This window comes from Ciona robusta, chromosome 9, assembly GCF_009617815.1.
Source record: "Ciona robusta chromosome 9, ASM961781v2".
Classification (NCBI taxonomy): domain Eukaryota; kingdom Metazoa; phylum Chordata; class Ascidiacea; order Phlebobranchia; family Cionidae; genus Ciona; species Ciona robusta.
The window spans coordinates 303751-328730 of NC_143243.1; the positions used below are offsets into that span (position 1 = coordinate 303751).

A 24980-nucleotide genomic window follows, 5' to 3' on the forward strand; every position below is an offset into this window, starting at 1 on the left:
CCACTTACCTCATGCTTACGTTCCTACATTTCATTGAAATAATCCTCCCGTCCCAACTTCTATTCACGCTAATCATGTCTAATGATGTGGATGATTGTGATGTAATGATGGTGATGTCATGCTTGTTTGCTGTGATGTCATCGATGATGACATCATCAATATACCATGTGACATCATCAGAGTTGACGTTTGATGACATCACACACGGCAGATGAAGATATTTCCCTGCATTCAATATATTATAAAACCAAGTTATTTACGTTATATAAACCTCATACCTTCCACAACAGACTTAACATCTGGGATCGCTGAGACCACATCAAGCTTCCACCTAACTACGCGCAGAACGCACTTTGTTTCACACAACTTCGGCACAAGACATGAATATACTCCGCTGTCATTGGTTGACGGTTGAATTACTTTCAACCAATGGGAACGCTCGTCACGCCCCATTGAATAACGATCACATGACTAAACACAAAGTGGTTTATTTGAATGTAACTTATTTATCACCGCGTGCAAGGGCAACGACAGTTGTTATAACACAGGTTTATGTAACTTTGTGGGTGATTGTTTTTTTTGTAGGGCTGACAATCTATACAACCCATTAGTGACCACTGGGTTGAAGCAATTTCCATTAAGTGTCTTGCCCAAGGACACATACACACACAATAGCCTCGAGAAAAGCACAGCCATTTATGACTTATGTTAAATTTCACCTTGATCTCGTTAAAATCTCGTTTCCAAATGACATCATCAACTATTCTTGAAAACTGACATGTCATCAGTATGACATCATCAGTGTCGTAGACTGTGATGTCATCCAACTCTTTAGTGACATCTACTGGAAGTGGTTTCACCAAAACCTGGAAAATATTTGGATTTTTAAAACAATTATGAAAATAAATGAGAAAGTGGTAACAATGTTCGTATCACACCCTTAATAAATAGTTCACGAAATACTTGACACACAATAGCACTTACCAAACAATAAACGTGTGTATATAAACATAACCCACCTCAGCTGATGATAATGTCTTGTCCATATATGTGAGTGAATATCTTCCACTCATGGAGGATGTTGCTCCATCCAATGTTAATCTGTATCTCACTTCATCTTCATCCTGTAATAAACAATGTTGTTGGTTTGGAATTTCTTTGATAAACCATGTTGTTAGTCTATAAATGGGTAAAGTTATATAATGAGAAACATCAGGAGACCAAGTATGTAGGCAGGAATTCAACACAACCAGTATTATCTATATGGGGGTACTAAGGCAAGACCTGCTATGGACCCATTTAGGGTTGTATGTTATTCAAATGCATTTTCACAAATACAACCTGTTAAGTTATAATTGTTTTAGTTCCTATTGTATCTAAGTTGTTTGTGTGGTGCCCCTCACCAATCATGTGCATTATGTTCTGCCTCAGTGATTTTGCCTTCTTCCTTTTTCTGTCTTGCCTCCTGTCTGACCTTGTTGGTCATTCCTTTTAAACATGTGCTTAACTACTGACTTAACACAACCAACAGTGAGCTTTGAACCCAAGATCCCCAGTAACAAGACACTTTCACCTGAATAACATCAGATGATGCATTGACCAATGAGAAGCCATCTTTTAACCATGTGACCACGACGACAGGAAGTGACACGGTACACTCCAACATTAAGGTGTTGCCCTCGAAACACTGGGTATCATGGAGGGGAAGGATGATCTCGAATCGAGGTTCGATAACAGTGAGGTCGGATGATGTCCTGTGATAATCAATTAACATTGATTAATAGAGGACAATACTCCTGTTTTCATCTTCGCGTGAGAGGAAAATGCTATAGGTTATAACACGGATGTTCTGTATCATAAACTTTGTACCCGCCTAGTTGCAGTAAGCAAAACTCGGACCACTGGGTTTATCGAATTGTCCTTAAGCCAAAAGATAAACACACGACAACATGGTCAAAACTATCTTCAGGTAACAGAGCACATCTTTAGCAAAATAAGCATCAAATGTAAATATGCCGACTCACCTTCTGTTTTTGTAGCGACACGAATAATTAGCTTCGTCATAATACCTAACGTTGCTGACTCGTAATGTGTGTTTGCATCCATCGCTGGTGACTTGGAACTTATCTGAGGTTTCGACGATTTCATCATCGACGAACCATATCGCCTGTGGATGAAAGTTATCAATGTAAGAATAGTTGATACTCATTATAGATGTCAAGCAAAATCTAATTGAAGAAAAAGCCGTGCTGCTAAACCCACGATACAATATAAGTAACTCATGATGAGTAGTTTCTAAATGAACAAGTTAGGATGTTGTTGGAAAAAAAGTTTGAGTAAAGACACTTTACACTAAATTACATTACAAACAAAACTGTTTAACATGCGGAAAATAAGCCTGGTGGGAATAACAGCAACAGTAGAAGTAAAGCCATAAATAGAATGAACTCACGGGAACATCAGGTTTGGAGAAGAAACATTGGAACGTTACATCGTTTCCCTCTCTTACTGTCATGTCAGATAACCTCCGTTCAATTGCCACGGGTCGTTCACGCACGTTCAACATACATGATGTCACAATGTTCTTGTCAACTTTATACGTGACAACACACGATTGCTGCACGTCACGCAATAGTAACGACTTCTTTTCATTTTCGATTATTATTTCAATCTGAAAAATAGTGATGTCATTTTTTGATTACATCATAAGCTTTCACATTTTATTTATAGACAAAACCCTCATAAGTGCTTGATTATATACTCCTAAATTGTAAATCTTATATTTATAATTAGACAAACAACCATGAAGGCGGCAGTGACAAGTTTTAAACCCTTATCTTCTGGACTAGAGGCAGACTTGCAAACCCTGGCAACAGTGCTTTGGGTACGATATAAAATATTTTTGAAATTTAATAAAAACCGTCTACATGCACTTACTGATTGGGTTGGTTTAACAACTTGGCTGTCAATCATCCATTCACCTTCCACCTCGGATGAGGATAACATTATAATGAACATCGCATCGTCACCAATGTATTTACGAACGTCGGATAATCCATCAATGATGTAAACAGGGGGGACTGTAGATCAAGTAAGAATCAGTTAAAAATAAAGAATTCCCCCTTAGGTTAAAACACATATTTTCATGCATTTGGGTGGGATGGCATTTTCTGAATCTGGAAACAAACATTCTATGAGCGCATTTTTAAGCTTTGGTAGAAAAAATAGCAGAAACAGATACTAATACCCGTATCATGTATTAAGGTATGGTACACAACTACATTTTGTTCGGTCTGGGTACAAACATGTGATATCCATATGGAAACACTTTTCATGGTTGTATTAGATAAGCAATACTTACTTTTAACAAACAATTCACATGAAGTTTTCGTTCCATCTTCACTCATACAGGTATATGTAGCTTCATGATGCATGGATACACGGGGTATGGTTAACCTACGTACAACTCCTTCGATATGGAACTCATAATTATCATCACATGAGTTTATCTGGAAAGTAAAATACATTTAAACTCATGGTTGCCGGGTTCAAATCCCAGTGCTAACTTTGCTGAAATTATCAGCAGCGTATCTTTGTGCAAGATACTTTACGGGCATTGTTCCGACCCAGCGGAGTGTGATGGGTTGTCCAAATTAACATTCATATCTTGTGCAGCAAACTTTGCACAGAAATAAACTCAACAGCGAGCATGAGGTGTCCACAATATTCAATAGAATTTTGCTTTACATAATCATAACTAATTCCATATTATCACATAATAGTAAAGAGAAAGACCCCGGTACTCAACGCATGTGACAAGACCCCAGTACTCAACGCATGTGACAACCTTTGGTAATTGACACATATACAAGACAACCCCTTATTAATCCAATCTATGACATCACAATCACCTTTGTTTCGTTTCTATACCACATGACAACAGCAGAAGCGTCTGTGACCTCACAAACAAGCTCGACCTGATCTTTAATTTCGACCACTAGGTCGCGCAAGTTCCTTGGGAAGCGAACAGGAAGTTCTAAAATAGAAATCATATATAGTGCCATAAAAATAATATAAACATAACGATAGTAACCTTATGTTTGACAAAATACATATTCATAGAAATCATATTAACACATAATGAAAAGCGTTGTTATGACAACTGTGACATAAATTCCAAGGCACCCTAGCCTACCTCACCCATGTAAACATCTACACATTAGTCACCAATAAGAACATCTCATATAAATAGGAACAGTATTGAAGCATTTAGATAAAGGACAATAGAAACATTATACAAACTTATACAAGACAATAGAAACATTATACAAACTTTTAACATGCAGCGATGCTTGGTCGACCAACTCACAATCAACCACCAACTTCAAGTCCCCACTATCGTTGGTTGTGCTCGTCCAAATAGAAATCTCATAAACACAACCATCCGATGTTATCTCACATCTGGGAATTAAATGATGTTGGATTATTCTATACAAAGTGGGTGAGGTCCTCGTCAGAAACTTAGGCCAATATATATATGACTAAATGTTACTATTTATCCACATATCGTAAATTCACAAAGCAACCTGATGTTTCTTCAAACATTTTACCAACCTGTTTCCTGGTTTTAATATTTTAAGGTTTTTCATCCAAACAACAGGAACGTTCGGTCGATTAAGTTTCACTTTAAACTTGGCGGTTTCACCCTCGGTAACTACGATATCCGACATGCTTTCAACCAATGTTAACTTGGGTTCTGTAAGCACAATGCGAGGGAAAGTTAAATTGTAATTAGATGTTTCCTAAACTTATGTTTAAATCACCCCTGATCATCTAAATCTGTTTGCAGCACACCAAATTAGTAAAATATTTTACACGATCATTTTAGAAACATTGGGAATCTTGACATGAGAACTTGTTGGGCTCTTACACCCACGATGCTACAACCCATTAGTGATCGCTGGGTTGAAGAAATGTCTGTTAAGTATCTTGCTCAAAGAAACGTAGGTTTACCAGTAACGAGAATTGAACCCGGTACCTTTGGTAACAATGCAAGCACCTAACTCCTGTGTAGAGAAAATACATATATATAAGTAACTCACTTTTCACAGATAGTTTACACTTAGTAACATCAGCATCCGTCTTACAAGCATATCTTCCCCCATCTACCTCCATTATGTCGTTTATCCGCAATCTCCGGATATAACCCTCTTTCCCCATCGTGTGTTTGCTACTGTTGACAATCGGCTTGCCATCTGTGATATCATAATTATCAGTATGACAAGAATAATTGTCACAATGGGTTATCTTAAAGTAAGTTTAGAGTTTGGCTTGTTTTAAAGTTAACCCACAAATACACCCCACCCACTGGGAAAGCTTCCAGTACCCAACCCTTCAGTTAAGTTCGGAAGCCATAGTTCCTAATGCTACATATGTTTAACTGTATTTTCATGAAACTTTAGGATTAATACCGTAGGATTTAGGACAACCAGGATTTATATATTATTCAACAAAGACATAAACACTCTTTAATACCAAAGAACCATTCTACTGTTGCATCTTCGTTTGTGACATCACAAAGCAGCATTGTATCTTCCCCTATTGTTCCCGATGTATCGCATAATTGGCGCGAAAATCGAGCGGGTGGAACTGGAAGATTAGAATTAAAATTAACGAGTATTAGTATTGGAAAAATAATTTGCAAATTTATAAAAAGTTTGAATTTTTAAAACTATACAAAGAAATTAAAAACTACTTAGGTGTAATATTAATTACACCACTGCTTACCAATCACATTTATAGACGCCGTCTCCTCAATGGTTCCACATTTAAAGATAATTGTTCCGGCATCACTGGTTGATACATTGCGCAAAGTAACACTGTGGTGACGACCATCACACGTTATCTGTGGGTAATGTTTGTAACTTGGTGAGCACAAACTTAATGTCCCAAATTAATAAGAATCTTTGGTCTTGTGCCCAACTTAACTAACGGGTTGTAGCATTCTGGGTATTAGGGTAAAATAGGCCAACTTTTGGTCTAAATCTCATGTCCCATGGCATGCAACATTTTAGACATTTTAATGCAGAATAGAATATAATATAAATTAATTGCAAAATCCCCCACCTGACAATCCTTATTATTAGCAAGTATGCTCCCATTATGGATCCAAGATGGCGGAATCTTTGGTTCGCGATTCAACTCAACTTGGAAACCACACGTGTCGTCAACAACAACATCAACGCTGCTCAACTTGGTTGTCAACGTTACTATGGGTTCTGTGAACAAGGGGTCATAAGTTCAAGGCTGTCCTTGGGCAAGACACTTATCAACAATTGCTCCAACCCAGTGGGTATTAATGGGTTCTCCAAATTATCAGCCAGAAAGAAAAACAACCACCCACAAAGTTACATATGCGGTAACTTTTGATAAATATTAATGATAATATTCCAACTCACCTGTTATTTTGACACCGGTTGATGATGAATCAAACAATGTTTCACATGAATAAACACCGGCATCTGTACAAACCACACCATGGATGGTGAGTGACCTCAAGTCATCGGATGTAGAGATTTCAATCCTAGGATCTGAGTTGAAAGTGATGGGTTAAAGTATGGAATGTAGGATTCAGTTTTTTTATTGTAATATTATTGGTTATTTTTTATTTTTTGGTTGGCAATGTAGAAAACCCGTATGTGTTCGAGAAATGCCACGACCTCTCGGCCTAAGCCAGACATGCTTACTCCCCCAACCCCTCTCACCTCCGCCCTCTGTCAGCAACAATCCATCTTTCAACCACCGTAGGTCAGCGTGGAGAGGTTCAACTTTGACCTTTAACCTCAAACTTTCCTCCTCCAATAAACTAACACTAGGTGGCAGTGGAGATGAGATCAAGTGAAGTTGTTCTAATAATATTCAAAATAAAAAAATTCATTTTGAACACTTGTTTTCATAAGCATAATAATTAACATTATCGCCCGGTGTAGTTTAGAATTGACAAATATGAAGGTTTGCTTGAAACAAAAGAATCAAGAGGTGTGTGACCTTAAGATGGTAATTATAAAAAGACCTGTTGTATCGTTTTAACGTAAATGTAGAACCTTTGACAGAAACATTGAAGATGACCCGATCCGCATCTTGATCCTCGCATCCAACATCACCGAGGATGCATTCGTATCTTCCACTCATGGATGGAGTCACATGATCAAAGGTTAATCCTCGCTTTGTATCATCTTCGATAACCTAGGGGGGGGGGTGGGTCAGGGATCCTGGGTTCGAATCTAGGCCAGGGTTGGAGACCCAAGGATCCTGGGTTCAAATCCAGGCCAGGGTTGGAGAACCAGGGATCTTAGGTTCAAATCCAGGCCAGGGTGGTAGAACCAGGGATCCTGGGTTCAAATCCGGGCCAGGGTTGAAAAACCAGGGATCTTAGGTTCAAATCCAGTACAAGGTTGAAAAACCAGGGATCCTAGGTTCGAATCCAGGCCATGGTTGGAGAACCAGGGGTCCTGAGTTTAAATCCAGACCAGGGTTGGAGAACCAGAGATCCTGGGCTAGAAACCAGGGTTGGAGAACCAGGGATCCTGGGTTCGAATCCAGACCAGGATTGAAGAACACAAACCTTAATATTCTGCTGATCAAGATCAATAGGACGACCATCTTTGATCCAATGAACATGAAGATTGGGATCAGATAGATGACACTCGATCCCAACATCATGATCACCTTCATTCAACATCCGGACATCATTGGTGGTGTCGGATGGGAGGAAGTGGGGGTGTGATGTCACTTCCTCATGTGATGTCACTTCCTCATGTGATGTCACTTCCTCATGTGATGTAACTTCCTGTATTTAGATATTGTCCTTAGGAAGAAGTAGATATGGGTTCCAGGCTCAATACTTGTCCAAATTATCAGCTACACACGGGTTCTAGGTTCAATGCTTGTCCCTATCACAGCTATAGATAAAACAACCATCCAAAAGTTTTGTAAGTGGTACGAACTATATTACTTCACCTTCTCAACAACTTGTAACAAAGTTGACGTTCTTTGTTTATCCACACAACATTGTACAACACCCACATCATCCATGGTAAAGTCACGTATTGTTAACCTTAGTTCATCACCGTATTGCTTGGCTTTGTATCTGTGGATACATCACATCATGCTTACCAGTGTTAATATTAAACAGTGTGTTGAGAAACTACTGGTAAGTAAAATTTTGTTGGTGTCTTATTGATTAAATGCCACTAGAGTAAAAAATCTTTATTTGAATAATATCCTGAACATAAATATAATACCCAACCTGAATAATATAAGTACTTGTATATTGATTATGTTGCATTAATTAAATAAAAGTAATAACAATAATAATAACATGAGATATGGCATAAACGACACCCTGTTTTTTTGAAAATATATTTATAAAATAAACATGAGTGTTTTACTTCTTGCTTCTTGGTGGAACATTCTTTCCACAATGTGTCCAACATGGCCGACAATTACCATCTGATGACAAAACAATGGTGATTGTGACATCATCACCAATACAAACAGGTGTGACTTCAGGTAACGCTTCACTGATCTTCTGGAATGGCTCAGTTTCAAACCAACCAATCACGTTGAGTTTAGCTGAGCATTGGGTTTGGGGTTGACCTGGGGAAATAATGTTTAAAATTCACATTATTTTAATGCATATGTTCTTGTACAAAATACATAATGGCAAACCAGTGGTTACGTGTGGGCTGTAGTTGTTTATGCTGGGTGTTGGGGTAACGGGCCAAGTCAGGCCTAAACCTTAGGCCCCATGTTATACAAATATGTTGTATATATTAAAGCACAATATCTCCACCTGGTATTTCGAATCTTATCTTCCCTGATGCCGTTCCCTTTATATTCCTCATGTGTAGTGTTTGGTATTCACCATGTTTGTCCATGGTGACATCATGTGACTGGTGTAATTCAACACCCTGGAAGTTGTGAAGTAGTGGTTAACGCTTAACATGCTACGTATATAACATACATGGTGGAAACATTCACAAACCATAAGTAACTGTAAACATTAGCAAGCAATCTTTTACATTTTCACCACAAGGTTTTAAATGTTTACTGATGTGTATGTCACTTACACTCCATATATCTATTTATATCAGCCAACACACCTACTGTTATATAACCCACCCCCCTCACCTTTTTAACCCCCATACCCACCCACCTTATGGAACCACTTCCCCCTTTTACCAGGTTTAGACAACCCAACCATGAACGTTGCTTCAGCATTCTCAGTAACGCTCACGTCTTTCATTCCTTCAACAACTTCAATGGCTTTGCCTGGAATTAAGTGGGTAATATGATATAAATGACCAAACTAACCAAAAGTCATGTCTGCTTATCCACACACTGCAATAGCTTCAGCAACTCGACTGTGGGCATCGGAGTGGCAACCATGAATATGTCACTCAAGTTCCCACCCACGACGATATAAATGACCAAACTAACCAAAAGTTATGTCTGCTTATCCACACACTGCAATAGGCACAGGCACCCACCTTTCACGAGTAGTTGAGCTGATGTAGTAGCTTTATTATCCACCGCAATAAACTGAACCGTAGCCTTTCCTGTCCTGGTGAGATTGTTAATAACAAGAGAGCGAACGGTTCCAGCTTCAATGATCTTACATGAACCATCTCTGGAGTTAAGTTGAATTTAAATATTAGAAGTAATATAAGATATAAGAAACGTAATATAAGAAACTTTTGCAAATCCAGAAAATCCCTGATATAGCCGACTTGAATAGGACCGAAAAAATGTTGGTTCACATTTTTTATTTTTTATTTAGATGCTAGGGGTCTTGGGATTTAGAAAAATGTTAAAAAGCTTTAACCACTCACCTTTGTTTAAGTTTCAACCCATTCATGAACCATTCCCCCTCAGCAGATGGATGGTTCAACTCCACAGTGAACCTCCCATCCTCTCCCTCGTATATTTCAACATCATTTAAACATCGGATGATCTTGGTTTGTTGCGCTGCATGGGGTGGGTGGTTGTTTAACGTTATGCAAATTTCATTTTTTTTATCGAAAAAAAAGGGAATTGGCAACAAAACAAGTCTTTAAACATGTTAGGAGTAAAACTACTTGTGTTGTGTTGGTTAAAAAGCATGGCCGCTAAATCTACTTCTTTATGCAAAGGAAGTAAAAACATTAAAAAATGGGTCAAAATAATTGAACTAAAATTGCACTGACCGATCTTAACTTGCGAAGAGACATAACTTTCCCGACTAACACCGACGTCGTTGCGTGCGTTGATGCGGAAAGTATATGCATGACCGGGTTCAAGGTCGTGAACCGTGAAGCTTCCCACACTTGACTGAACACAAGCTACCTGTGATGTCATACATACACATTAAAAAGTCATAAGCGTCATATTTTTTTAATTTTTAGAAAAATATTCGTTTAAATTTTAATAATAGCTGGTAAATTTACATTTGTTACAAAACAATTGGACTGATTCTTACTTCTTTCCATTCGTTTGTTTCATCACAAGATACTTCTATGATGTAACAATCATCATTGTGAGGTTTCCAAGATAAACAAACATCATTGTTATCGTTGATTGTTGTTTTAACAGTGGGGGGTGGGGAGGGAAGTTCTGTGGAGTGCGTTCGTTAACTTATGATGAAATATTGACAACATAATGCTATCATTGTTACAACAATACACCTGTCGCTACAGACGACGATGTTTTTATTGATAAATTAATGGATGAGAGATCTTCTCTTGACAGCTTAGCCAAGGATATATATTGTCGTCAAGCACTTTCTAACATGCTGAACCAATTATATCTACAAACATAACGAACCTTTTATTTTGATCTTGGTTGGGATAGAAATATCATAACCAGGAACCTTGAAGATGATTTCGTTTGCATCATGTCGAGTTATTGATGATAAAGTCAACGTGTATCTGCCGTCTCCTTCTTCTATCTGTGTATTGGGATGTACATGTTGATATTTTTAACTTGAGGATCCTGGATCCAAAGCTCAATGAATTATGATTTGATTTTTAATTTTTATTATGAATCTACATTTTCGCAATCCTGTGCAGGTATGTTTAAATTTATAATCAAAGTTTGCCAGGAGCAAATTTGTTTCTGGTGCCTTAATAAACAACGCACCAAACAATGTTTGATTTACACAAACCAACATGTGACAATAGTTGGAATACCATGGGTTCATCATCTTTACCTTGCATTGTTGTGATGGTACCAATGCTTTCCCATCTACCAACCACAAACAACCATCCACATGACCAGATAACTTATGTTGAAGTACAAGGGTACCGAGTTCATGTACCAGCATAGTGGGTGGGGTGGGCCCATCAATCACACTTATGCTAGCTTTGGTGGATACTTGTGTCTCAAATTTCTCTTCAACTAAAGAAGCTGTAAAGTGAACAATATAAAGTAATAAAGGATAAAAAAAAAGTGTTAAAGCTGGAACAACTTTTTGGTAGAAGTATTAGAACTTCTATCCTTGCCTTGCCTTGTAAAGATGTATAAGTTACATTCATTTATTTAGTTAATTGAAATAAGGCCACCATATTTACACGCCAATAACCACAAAGCACTAGTATTTAAAATTGACCAAATTTCACAAAACAAATTTTATATTCAAACCAATTGTTCCAACACAATCACCTTTGTTTCCCGATGCTTTGTCACAAACGATAACTTTCCCGATCACTGATTGGTCGGCTACTTTACATGTGTAGTCACCTGTGTCCGATGATGTCACTTCCTTTACTGTGAGTTGTCGTAGCGAGCTGATGAGTTAGGATATTAAAATATGTTTGAAGGAAGATATCGAGTGAATGCACTGATAACATGTAAGCTGACAAAAGGTGTATGAAACAGAACACCAGGTCATAACAACAGTCGCCACCAAAAATAAGTAATTGACCGCAGGCCCAACCCCCAACCCACCCAATTTCCTTGACTTCGTATTTCTCGCTGCTTTCAATCTTTACCACCTCATCCTTCCACCAGGTGGCAGGCTTGGGTTCCCGTACCTCGCACTTGATGTGCACGTCGGTGCCCTCGTGTGACGTCACACACGGTTCAGGACGAGAAGTAAAAATGGATTCCAAAATTTTTGCTGAAAATAATTTTACTTTGAACTACCTAAATGGTAAACTTGAGTTTTGCATTTTTTTTCAAACCTTCCAAAATATTTTTTAGAAAAGTTACAAAATATTCTCTAACTCCTTAGGGACGAGTAATGCAAATATGCATTTTGAAACAAGTGTTCACAAAAATGTTCATAATTTTTTTTATAGTTGGTAAAAGTTCTTACAGTTGGTTTTATTTGAAAGAGGAAGGAATTATCTACCAATATAACGTTTGAAAAAGGCATCATAGCATTTAAAAGTTTTTACCAAACTTGATTTGAAAACCCTAAAGTATTTTTTAAGAAGATAGTTCATATTCTGCCCAAAAATCAAGGTTTTAACGTCATTCTGTCCAATAAAACCGATTTTATTTGATCTCTATGTTGCACTGGGGCTTCCCCGTCTAAGTTACCGGTTAAAAATGTGGTTTTGCGTAAAAACAGCTATGTCAGCTGTTTCTACAAGTTTTTTAGGTATTATGAAACAATTTTTACATAAAAAATGTTTTAGTGTGTATTATCTAACTACATTTTGCTTCTACATGTTGTTTCTACCTTTAAATTCATAATAAAATGTTTTTGGCAAGTTTTGTTAGGATTTTAGCGAAAATGAGCTTTCAAAAAATGACGTCACCAGGTTATAAGTGACGTAATTGATCCCTTTGACATCACCAGTTCAAACAATCATTTTAGTTGGGTAGTAAACAAACCAGGAATCAACTTTGCAATAGATTCCTTATGTAATTTTTACCTAAAAACCCTAATTACACATAAATACAAGATTTCTGATGATGTCATTCAAAATTTAATGACGTCATCAAAAAAATCAAAATACAATCTTGTAGCAATTTTTCCAAAGAACAAAAGTCTAATTGGTCATTTTTCGCCACCACAAACACCTGTGTCGCTAGGGAGCAATATGTGACAGTCGGTCAGAAATGGAAAATTTGTTAAAATATATTTCGTCCCCAAAGGGTTAATTCTATTTGTAATTTACAAACAAAAGTTTTTTTTGTTATTTTTTTTTTGTGATGCACAAATATTTACTTTCCAAGTACACAACAGTTAATGTATTGAATAATTGGTCTTCATGTAAGTAATGTTATGTTAAATACAACATACAAATATATCAACCCCACCTTTAACTTTGATCTGCAGCAAGTTAGTGAACACACCCCCAGCATTGGTTGCAATAATTGAATACAAACCACCATCCTCAACTCGAACACGGGATATTCGCAACTGGTGGAGTTCCTTCAGGGATTGGATGTTGTACCTGGATAGATTGGCAAGCAAGCTTTTAAATAATTTTGTTTCATTTACTTTGTCTTTAGCATGTTATAACGACAATTCTCATGTTTTCGTAATGTTGAATAAACATAATCTGTTTTATTGTTATCGAATGAAAAATTATGTAAGCTATGAATAGCAAAAGTCAAATAAATATAAACTTCCGCAGAAAGTGTTTATTCCATTGTGTGCAAAGAAACAACTGTAGAAGTCTCATGAGTTCCAACAGCTTGACACAACCTATGATGTAACAACCTCACCTGTTTCCCGTCTTCAACATCAGCCCTCCTTTATACCAAGCCACCTCAGGTACGGGAACCCCTTTAACTGATAAACTTATCTTAGCATTCTTCCCTTCATTCAACATCACACATTTTCGTGTCGAGGTTTTGCGCTCAGGTGATGATGTCATCAATGATGATGTCATAGCTGCATTTCCAAACTTGATGAAGGGGGGAATGAATTTGGAAGTTTGTTTCACTTCTAGTCGTACACTGCACGAAGCTTCACCTGAGGAACAACGGTGGGTTACAATATACTGGTGTGTGTATTACGTATCATTATATACATTTCCATGCAAGGATGGTTCATTGTGTCTTAAAGTTTGTATATAGCAGAATATGTCAACATTTGAAAAACAAAGTTAGCTACTAAAACTAACACAGAAAGAATATGTGTCTGGAGTAAGATGTTACATATGTAGCTTGAAAGTGAGCATGAGATGTATGAATATATTGATAAACCAAAGACAAAGCCCATACATGGCAACCTACATAGCACCCTTACCTGCTGTATTAGCAGCAGTGCAGAAATAATAACCGGCATCTGATTGTGTTGTTCTGTTGATCCTTAGTGTGTGGTGTGAACGAACGTCTTCTAACTGGGGTTGGAATGTATTTAACTAATGACGCATAATTAACACTTGCTAGGTACATCATTGTTGGAATAATGAATAATGCAATAAATTAATACATTTTTAAATAATGTTTAATTTACAGCTTTTGGTAAATAGGGAGACATTAGTTGGACAAGACACTGCAATTGCTCCAACTCAGTTGTTCCTAACCAGATAACCTTAACGTATAATCTTACAAGTGAAATGATCCTTATAAATGTGTTCTTATTAACTAGTTATTGTAAACTTACTACAATCCTATCACTTGGTTTTATCTTTCCTCCTGAGCTGTTGTACCATGTTAGTGTAGGAGTGGGCACTCCGTGTACGGTACAATGGTAAGCTACAGAATATCCAGTGTATGTTGAAGCACTGTGTGGTCGGGTGACAAACACAGGGGCCAGTGGTTGGACGCCATACAAGGATAAACCGTAATTCTCCTCTGAAAATTAAAAGTTCAGAGCAGTTTAAAATGAAATTGCAATATACTGTGTGATTATTATTGCAGAACAATTCTTATTAGGGAATATGCAGCAAACAAAAACCAAGTTCCAACCAATGATGTCCAAAGATATAACTAGCATCCTTAAGTCACTTGTTCACATAGAACAGTCCAATGTATGTTGTATAAAGACTGTATAAACTAAAGGGTTTATAGCATTATTAAGATATTGAATTAAAATTATTCTTTAATGTTAACAGTAAAGTTTACTACCCAAAAATTTTAATCTTTTTTTTGCAAGTTGATTAATTTTCCAAGGTACCTGAGTCTTTATTAAGGAAAGCAGCGCACAAAGCGATTCCCTTCTCATTCTCAGCAATGCAAGTAAATTTTCCACAATCCACTAACTTGGAGTTCTTAATATTAAGTGAATAAGCTCCACCCTGGTGAGCTTGTACTTTATATCTAATGTCATTGGTTGGGATCCGCGTGTCATCTTTCTTCCAGTGAATCTAGAGGACAAACAAATTACTGCTAAGGTTACATTGGAACCTCCACTGTGTCTAGACAGTGAGCAAAAGATATACAACCACTCATAAACATCAATTTCATCAATAACCTTTTTTTTTCAATCTAGTAATTATAAGCATCAACTTAAATAGCACAAGCCACTCCTATTTATTATTTTTATCAACTTGATGCAAAACCCCCTCTTTACGAATGTTAGGTCTTTTCTATGTAGTTTTATACACAAAAAAAATAAATAAACAAGTTGTTTAGGAATTCCCTTTGAATTTATCCCAAACTCACTTTAGGTTTAGGAGTTCCAGCTATGGTACATTTAAAGTTAGTAGTGGTTCCAATCTTTAACAACTTTGATTGAGATCTGATGAGGAAGACAGGAGCTCCTTCAAACTCAACCTCCTGATGATGTTGGGGATCAACGAACATCTCTACGTTGCATGAAGCTTCACCAAGTGGGCTCACTGCTCGACATTCGTACTTTGCACTGCAAGGACGATGGTAACATTTTTGAAGTACGAATGCTACTGTATAACAACCAAGTTCAATATTACAAGAGATTGTACAAGAGGTCATGTATTCATAAGCATGTACACAATATTATAGCCTATATGTAAATATATGTTACCCACCTATCATACCAACGTGTGGATAAGATGTTGAGACTTGCATTCGTTCCTTCATCTGAAAATCTAAACGCAAAGTTGTTTGGTTGGTGCTTGTGACAAATCCCCCATGAAACTATAATCACTAAACACAAACTTTACACATAACTCATAATCTGTAAAGCTTCTTCACTAGTACTAACAGATGTGTGTGTAAAAATACTTCAAAACTTTGAGAAGCCATAAAACTGGAAAGACTCGCATAGATTCTAGTATACAACTGTTTCTGATACAATTTTTTATTTGTTTTACACCTAGTTTTTAATTACCAACAACAGGGTATTTCTATATTCATTGCATCATTCAAGTATCCACATTACCTGTGTCTTTCCCCCTGGTACAACCTGGTTCCATACATGTACCAATACAACACAGGTGCTGGTTTCCCGACCACCAAACATTTCAGCTTTACATCTTCACCCTCATGCACAGTCTTGTTGCTCGGCACGCGGACAAACCTTGGCGGGCAACATTCGGACTTACGTTGCAATAAATCGTCTGCAACAACTCGTTTATCACTGGTTTACAATGTAATGTACTATAGGAGATGCCCATATACGCTTATATGTAGCAAACCACATCCCAAACATAGATTGAGTAAAGGTGAGTATCTAAATGTTTTTATGTATGTATGTTTATACTACTTATTTCAAGATACACGACTTAGGTTTGGATTATAATAATGCTTATTACTTTACCATTGATTTGGTTTTATTGTTTGAGCATTTAAACAACTTATGATTATCCATTCTACGCAATTGAAAACCCTATGAAGTATTTTGTTAGAAAATAAGTGGAATTATTGACAAATATTCTATTCAATTACAACGTAATAAGGCTACACATTCTCATATTTTAATATGACGTCACAATACTTTTAAATTCTAGAAAACTTGGTTGACGTCACAAAATGAAAAAGAGCGGGAAACTAATATTTTTATTTTAAACATAGATATCTTCTAAACTTTATGTAATTCTTAGGGGAGTTTATACAAATTTTATATCCGGCCTCACCTTGAATAACACCCAGTTTGTACTTGCAGGAACTTTTCCCATTGTTTAAAGAGCATTTGTAAATAGAAGCATCATCTTTACAGATGTTACTGATAACTAAGTAACTTGTAAGAAACGGTTCTTCCTCCGACGGCTCAAACGTCTTCAAAATGAAATTTTTTCCATGTTCTATGCATTCTGACCGTTGTTCCTTGGTTCCACTGCCGTTTATTTTGTTCCACTCGACTTTTGCGTTTGGTTTACCAGAAATATCGATTGGAAAGAATGTTTTGAAAGTAAAAACTGCAGTCTCGCCTTCTCTTAGCCATTCTGCTATGCTGTGTTTGCAGGAAGACTCAGTGGAAAGTGAAGAGAGAGAAGATGAAGAGTTAGAAGAAGGCATAGAAGAGAAGTTTGAAGAAGAAGGTGATCTATGAACTGAGAAGCAAAGAAAATGTTAGCGGTGAAGGTTCAAAACCCAGGCAGGGAGGAAATAGAAAAGTTATAGTTGTACACAATCTATTCTGGAACGTCTTAAATTAGATATCATTTAATTGTAGCATTACAGAAATAAATTTTTATTTATTTTTTGCAGTTTTCTTTAACTTTTGCGACGTTAACTTCACTAAGCGACCTTTATTATTCTAAACAATAATATTAAAGAAGTTTCCATCCAGCGATCTAACATAATATTAAGGCATCGTGTTCTACTTATTGTTCAGTATATTAAAGTTTGTGTGGAAAATTAATCACACCACGATCAGTAAACAATCAGATGGCTTCTCAATGATTAATAATATAAAGGAAGACAAAGCACTTGGAAAATAATTTAAATTTTACAAAGATGGGATAAGAGCAGCTTAAATGGAGACGGTACATGATGTTTAAGAAACATTGATTCCCAAGTTGCTATCGTACCATAAGGTAATATTGCTTCAACAAATATTTTGTTTGTTATTTATACAAAGAGTCCGTGGAGCTTAAGGACGCACCCCGATGGCTAAATTTTGTGTGCGGAAAGGGCAGTAGGTGGCGATAAAGTGTGCAATATCAGAAACAACTTCATTCATCAACAAACGTGTTACCATGGTAACGTATTGTGATGTCACACACCTGGTGTTATGACGATTAGTTCAGCGCTGTGTTGGACTTCACCCTCGCTGTTTGAAGCTTTGCATGTATATTCAGCTTCATCTGTACCACTGGTATCCATTATAAGTAAAGTACATTGGTTGTCCTCTGTGTATGCCATCCTAGAAAACACACAGTATGTTATCATACACCTGATGCTCACCATCACGTAAAACTATATATTAATAACTTCATACTCGCTGCCCATATAACATGTATATATAAACACCTGAAATGCCTCGATTCCTTGATAGGTTCCCCATCAATAAGCCACATCACATCGGGGTCGGGGTTGCCGGACACCGTGCATGAGAACTTGGCAGCCGACCCTTCAATAACCTCGATGTCATCAAAGGTGCGGAGGAAGCTGGGTTTCTTGCGTTCCTGCAAAAGTAAGGTGGTGTGTATGATTATAAATCTCTTTATCCTTATATAATAAATGTAATCTTCGTATGTGACAAGGCATGTTAGGGGGCTTAGGATGTACGTATTTTACCCTAGCACCCATGGTGCTAGTGCTCCCTAAAAGACCCCACATAATAGAGATTGTATAAAGGTGAGGTCTTGGTAAACCATGTCAGGGCACTTGAGATTTAGACCAGAGTTGCCCCATTAGTCATAGATATATCACAGTCTTTCCAACCACTGGTATACCCACAACCATAATGAATTACCTGTTGTGACTCGTTCTCCCTGATAAGTTGAGCCTTCAACGATGACAGAAACCCAGACTCTCGTTGCTGTCCGCTATGTGAGGATGACGACGGGGCGAGTCGTGCAAGCGATGCCAACCGACCCAAGGCACGAACCGCGTTGCCAGTTTTCTATAAAACAGCTTATGAGAAATATTTTCATTTCAGTTTTCTGTTTAACAACAATCATTTTGTTGCTTATTTCCTTTTCTTCAATCAATGTTTTATTTAATTTAATCTTGGCTATCGTATCAAAGAGATAAATTAATTTATATTTAAGTAAATGGACAAGATCTACTATCCAATACAATACATTTCAAGTGAAATTAAATGAACCAAAGTTCATGCAAAACACAGTTGGGAAACTACCCAAAGTTTACACAAACCACAGTTGGGAAACTACCTGCCACTTCCGCCTTGCAAGGAATCTTCTCAGGTTCTTTTTATTCAATTTACTTTTGCTCATCTTGTTGGTATCTCGTTTCAACCACCGATGTTGCAATGCTTGGTTTACATCAAACCTTTGTCTGTAAACAATAAAAGTAAACAAAAAAAGTTAAAACTCATGTTGTCAGACTCATGCTTATGCTGCGCTTGTTACAAGTGAGTTTGCGAGATGATATGGGCAGATGTCTTCTTGACACGACACTTAAAAACATTTTTTTCAGCCCAGTGGTCACTAATGGGGTCATTGGATTGTTGGCCATAGAGAAAAAGTTTGGACGTGGTAGCTTGACAGCGGGCACAAGGTATATAAAATGATCGGCGACCACCCACTAGTAATTAATGTTAATCTTACTTTAGTTCTTTAACAAGAAGTTTTGAGATGAAATCTTTTGCGTCTTCTGATATTTGATCAAATGATTCGTCATCAAAATCCCACTGAACAGCTGTTATGTTTGACAATGTTTCGGAATCTGCGTCGCCACAAAACGGTGACAACCCTGACAGTCTGGGTGGAAAGACAAGATTTTAAATAAAGTAATTTTAAAGGTTAAACAATTAACAAATAACACCCGTTCTTGTCTCATCTAACACTGAGGATGGTGCAGTTTCAGTTAATCAACTTTAACCATCCTCAGTGTTAGATAAGACAAGAGTGAGTGTTACATAAAGACCAGCTTGGTACTTGTAACACTCACTCATTTTACATAAACAACTTACAGAATATAACAGATAACTCCCACACTCCACATATCGGTTTCGAAGCCGATGGCATCGTAGTTGATAACCTCAGGAGCAACAAACTCTGGGGTTCCGAACATTACCTGGGGGTGGAAAGTATTTAACTCATGTTTATTATTTGGGATGAGGCTACATACACTTCATGCTCACCATCAAGTAATATTACATTCATGTTTATTCACGGGTTGTTCACCATACATGGTAAAATCATTTACTCCACAAAGCAACTCTAATACAAAGTAGCAAACCCACCCCAACACGCATTACAACACTAAGCCCAACTATAATCCACAAAAACTCACTACCACCACTAGGATTTGAACCCCGTACCCCTTAAACAACCCCACACACAACCCACCCTTGTGACTTCATTTGGATTAAACTTCCTCGCCAAACCAAAGTCAATTATCTTGATTTGCGTTCCAGTCTTGTTGATGCACATTATGTTCTCAGGTTTCAAATCCAAATGAACAATCTGAAGAATAACTAGGATTTGAATATACTTTGGGTGATTAGGCATTGCAACATGTTTCTAATAACAACCATAACTACAAAACTTGCACAAAGGTTCTTGATGAGTAATATTGTAGAAAATGTAATGTTTTAGGATTTTAAAGTCTTCTGTCTAACTTATATATCATGTTAACCTAACAAACAAACTTCTCCATTAGAGTTAGTAACACAAACTTAAACACCCCACTTACCTGGCTTCTCTTCATGAACTCCACCCCATCGCATATTTGTCGCATGTATTTAATACAAGCAGCTTCCGTTAGTTCAAAGTCTTCGTCAATCACTCGTTCAAATAATTCTCCACCAGCAACCCTGGTCAATATAGAAGGGGTAATAAGTAATGAAGAGGAATATATGCAACATGAAATTTCCCAACCCAGTAGGTCAGAGTTTGATAATTACCCCAACACGGATAAATAAGTTACTTTTTTTCGTTCATCTTGTTAACATATACAACGCAAACCTTCAACAAGTTACATCAATTCATTTCACATGTAACTTACAAGTCCATAACCATTATCATTTCCCTTCCATGTGTGTAAGCATCTATGAGTTGAACAAGCCTTGGATGTCGTAGTTGGTTCATGATATCAATCTCCATGTTCACAGCTTCACGATCACGAGCTTTCAACGCCCTCATGATCTTTGCTGCATATTCACGATTCATGGCACGATCAACCACGCGGTGAACTTTGCCAAATCTACCCCTGATAATATACAAGTTATAATGCAATTCTTGCACGTCAACAATGAACACGGGATACTTTATTGTCAATTTTAATTCTTATGTAATCCTGTTTTTACTTTTAAATCTTTTTTTGGAACTTATAATTATCACAACTCTTAATACAACACAGAAATTACGAAAATCCACAAGGTGTATTATATAGAACACCCCTGTTATAACGACATTTGATACCCAGGTCATACTTTACACTCGCACAACTTACTGTCCCAACTTCTCCTTCACTTCATATTTTCCCGAAAACTTTTCCTTTTTTATCGTGACGGGTCCGTACTCAACAAAGTCCTCTGTTGATGACAAACAATTAGCATTGTATCATGTCATACTGTATATCAATTATTTTTAATAAATAGCCCTGTGTGAAAGATATGAACTGGGTGTAATGTTTGAAGCCTTAAGTGCCCATATTTACAGTAAGCTTGAGGTGTATAAAGCTACTTTGTATGGTGTGGACCACCCAAAGAAAAACACAGCAAACATGAGACACCACGTTTTAAACCAATAAATGGTTGTTCCACAAGTTTGGACAAAACATTTGACATTTATTTAATTAAAAACTGTTTATTCGGAATAATTTATGTGAAAGAAAAATTTATGTGAAATATCGGAATAATTTATGTGAAAGACCAAGATAAATATGCAGCCTGTTTGTACAACAACAACATAAGTGATACTCCTTGAACAAATAATCCACCTTCATCCCCGCTTGACTCGGCTCCATTTTCTTGCGTTGGTGAAACATTCCTCAAAACATCGGACACTGGACCGGGTCTGCTCGTCCCATATTTGTTGGAAGCACTCACGCTGTGGGGTGCAATGTTATGTTTGATTGGTAAAAACTGGTTCCATTCATAGCACGGCACAACAATAACTTAGTATGCGTCTGTTATATATCCGAGTAAAGTTGATAAAAAATTGTTTTCTCTCGCTGCATGGCAGACAAAAGATTGGTTTCAATGCAAACTATGTTAATTTCAAACCAAAACAGCAGAAAAACACAACGTTTATTATCAAGACTGCAACTATGTGTTTGTTTTGATGTACCAAAGTATATTAGTGGATGAGTAACAACCATCTCACCGATAAAGATACGAAGCATTGGTTTCCAATCCTTTCACTGTGAATGAGGTGCTGTTGGTGGTGCTAACCTCTGCCCATGTTTTGCGGGAAGAACCACTTTCATTTACCTGGTGGGGGTGAATGAATGTAAAGGAGCATGGGCTTAATGCTGCTAGTCTGCTATGATTGTGTGCGAGTCCCAAAGTTAAATGAATTGATTTAACTAATTTATCCTCACATGGCGGACAGCCCAAACGCCCCAACCACTATGAAATGGCACCAGGGAACACACACACACACGGCCAAGTGTGTTACTGGTTTCATGGAAAGTCAATCCATAGAACTGTTTTTCACATATTTCCATGAACTATCATTACAAAACATGGATGGAAATAATTTAAAGAAAAATAAGTTTTTAAGGTTTATGAACATTTTAGTTACAATATAAAACAAAAGCAGCACCAACTATATCAGGGGTGTCCACAATCAATGCATAACTCATGTTGGTAAATCGGTAATCTTGGTTTAGATTTTCAGCCATATATTTTAAAGTCTCTTGTCTAAAACAAGGGTTGCTATCATTGTGTATATTGTTTATCCGAAGATGTCATAATCATTATTGTGATGACAACATAACCATGAACTTATGGCATCATATTCAACTTATGACATCACAATCACATCATACCTTCGACATCTCCAGCAGGTACGAAGTAATGGGACTTCCCCCATCGAAGCCACTTCCGTACCAAGATACAATCATCTCGTTCGACGACGCGTTTTCGGGGAATGGTTTGCCGGGAGGGTCAGGTACGTCTGGATGGGATGGGGTTGGTTATATGGGTGAATATGTAAGTATGTTATAGTAAGCATGAGGTGTATAAAGCCACCATGTATGGTGTGCAACACTCGTGTGTTAAGCCACTTTTAACAATGTAAAAAATTTGAACTTTTCTTGGAAAACCATATTGTTCCAACATAATGCCCATTGTAACGATTCCAATACAATTGTTTTATCATTATTAATCTGCTATTGTTGCCTTCAAGGGAAAAATACGGTTTGTGTAAATCTATAAACTACATGGAAATGTATGTGCCTGATGTATAAGAAGACATCTATATTCCAAATTGACATCAAGCATTCTGTGTATGAATACAGATACAACACGGCTGTTATAACTCACCAACCACGCTAACACTGACAGAGAACTGGTCAACTCCATCAGTATTAGATACTTGCAAGGTATAACAACCAGAATCTCCCCTCTCACTTTTACTGATTGTTAAAGCTGACAAGGTACCAGTAGTTTCAATGGAACATTGGTGACTGTGTTTTATCTGGGGGATGTTATGATTTATGTATTAGTTCCTTAGATAACATTGGCAAAAATACACTGGCTCATTTCTTTTAAAAGCAGCATCAACACTTATGCCGCTACATATTGGAATGGAGTATGTGTGGGGTAATGGGCCAGGACTTTACCAATATAGAATATAATATATTACTGGGTGTCTATAAACTGCCTCAGTGGAAACTGTATGGTAGCACCCTGGGTGTTTGAGTAATAGACACACCAGGCGTGCCTCACTGTAGAACCTCACCCATATAGAATAGAATGTGCATATACAATGTTGGGATAATGGGCCAACTCTGGCCTAAATCCCAGTTCCCATGGCGTGCCTCACTGTAGAACCTCACCCATATAGAATAGAATGTGCATATACAATGTTGGGGTAATGGGCCAACTCTGAACTAATCCCTAGGTCACATGGTACGTTTACTGTAGGACTTTACCCATGGCCATACGAAACATACCTTCCAAACCCCAATGAAGCCTTACCTCATTCCTTCCTTTCCTCCAAACCACTTTCAATGGAGAAGTTCCCACCAATGAACAGCATAGGCTGATAGGGTTGCCCCTTAATATTGTCATGTCTTGGGGGCCATCTTTAATACTGGCGGGGACGTTAACCGATGGGCTCTTTTTCTTCATCACATAAGCAGGTTTAGGAGACGTCGTTTGTTCTAGAAGGTAAATAATAATGCTGTTTATGATGCATATGGAAGCTGTGAAAAAGATTCCGTGTTTTTCGGTTTTATAAAAACTAAAAAAAATAATAGTTAAAATTATTGATACGTAAAATTTGTGTCTCTTGCTTTTATTATGTAAGTTGTATAAAAAGGCTACATGCCAGCTTAAAGATTATAAGAGCCTCTCAAGCTATAGTAAGCGGGCCACTTGTGGTGCATTCTTGGTAAACAAGCAGTCAAGGTTTACTAAACAAATAACAGAAAAAGCAGAGCATCGAATTCCAATGCTTAAAATTTACACCCTATGTCGTATGAAACAGAACTGTTACTTTGTATGTTGAAACATTAAAACAATTTTAGTTGTTTTTACTGTTTAATTGGTTTAGCAGCCACACATTCTATTTGATGTTTTTTCCTCAAGTAGCTTATGTTCATTGTAATTTTCAACGACTGTCATTTTGAAACTATTTCCCTTTTCTTTGAAATTTAAATTAATTTGATATTCTTTATTTTGATTTTGTAAATATATATCTTAGTTTGCTTTTAAATTAACCAAAGACAATACTTTAAAAAGAAACAAAAAAATCACATGCTTGAAATCCAACATGTTCACAACCAATTTAAAAAGAGAAACATAGCTCCTGCTT

At 37.1% G+C, this 24980-nt stretch overlaps 1 protein-coding gene across 15 annotated transcripts in view; it reads right to left on the reverse strand.

Moving 5' to 3' along the window:
- LOC149730513 (titin-like) overlaps positions 1-24980 on the reverse strand; it is a 106797-nt gene that overhangs the window by 39910 nt on the left and 41907 nt on the right. For all 15 annotated transcript variants that reach the window (XR_016385621.1, XR_016385622.1, XM_089883840.1 and 12 more), the window contains 56 exons: positions 24143-24327; positions 23486-23639; positions 22990-23117; positions 22323-22429; positions 21937-22046; positions 21448-21529; positions 21001-21204; positions 20689-20809; positions 20343-20459; positions 19964-20067; positions 19599-19751; positions 19203-19326; positions 18782-18931; positions 18337-18491; positions 18090-18229; positions 16998-17414; positions 16304-16481; positions 15951-16010; positions 15607-15805; positions 15119-15308; positions 14606-14796; positions 14246-14339; positions 13720-13969; positions 13309-13445; positions 11986-12157; positions 11701-11825; positions 11249-11445; positions 10864-10987; positions 10520-10653; positions 10248-10386; positions 9894-10029; positions 9552-9691; positions 9218-9333; positions 8855-8972; positions 8451-8658; positions 8020-8149; positions 7625-7849; positions 7104-7245; positions 6765-6908; positions 6459-6590; positions 6127-6278; positions 5788-5905; positions 5536-5649; positions 5103-5255; positions 4615-4756; positions 4334-4461; positions 3912-4036; positions 3362-3509; positions 2938-3080; positions 2453-2671; positions 2025-2167; positions 1574-1754; positions 1020-1124; positions 720-866; positions 279-471; positions 9-225 (listed from right to left, as the gene is read on the reverse strand). Coding sequence is in view for 13 of the 15 variants with exons in the window: in XM_089883840.1 (XP_089739966.1) it covers positions 9-225; positions 279-471; positions 720-866; positions 1020-1124; positions 1574-1754; positions 2025-2167; positions 2453-2671; positions 2938-3080; positions 3362-3509; positions 3912-4036; positions 4334-4461; positions 4615-4756; positions 5103-5255; positions 5536-5649; positions 5788-5905; positions 6127-6278; positions 6459-6590; positions 6765-6908; positions 7104-7245; positions 7625-7849; positions 8020-8149; positions 8451-8658; positions 8855-8972; positions 9218-9333; positions 9552-9691; positions 9894-10029; positions 10248-10386; positions 10520-10653; positions 10864-10987; positions 11249-11445; positions 11701-11825; positions 11986-12157; positions 13309-13445; positions 13720-13969; positions 14246-14339; positions 14606-14796; positions 15119-15308; positions 15607-15805; positions 15951-16010; positions 16304-16481; positions 16998-17414; positions 18090-18229; positions 18337-18491; positions 18782-18931; positions 19203-19326; positions 19599-19751; positions 19964-20067; positions 20343-20459; positions 20689-20809; positions 21001-21204; positions 21448-21529; positions 21937-22046; positions 22323-22429; positions 22990-23117; positions 23486-23639; positions 24143-24327 (8560 nt within the window). In the remaining 2 variants the exon portion in view is untranslated. The remainder of the gene's footprint in view (positions 1-8; positions 226-278; positions 472-719; positions 867-1019; positions 1125-1573; positions 1755-2024; positions 2168-2452; positions 2672-2937; positions 3081-3361; positions 3510-3911; positions 4037-4333; positions 4462-4614; positions 4757-5102; positions 5256-5535; positions 5650-5787; positions 5906-6126; positions 6279-6458; positions 6591-6764; positions 6909-7103; positions 7246-7624; positions 7850-8019; positions 8150-8450; positions 8659-8854; positions 8973-9217; positions 9334-9551; positions 9692-9893; positions 10030-10247; positions 10387-10519; positions 10654-10863; positions 10988-11248; positions 11446-11700; positions 11826-11985; positions 12158-13308; positions 13446-13719; positions 13970-14245; positions 14340-14605; positions 14797-15118; positions 15309-15606; positions 15806-15950; positions 16011-16303; positions 16482-16997; positions 17415-18089; positions 18230-18336; positions 18492-18781; positions 18932-19202; positions 19327-19598; positions 19752-19963; positions 20068-20342; positions 20460-20688; positions 20810-21000; positions 21205-21447; positions 21530-21936; positions 22047-22322; positions 22430-22989; positions 23118-23485; positions 23640-24142; positions 24328-24980) is intronic.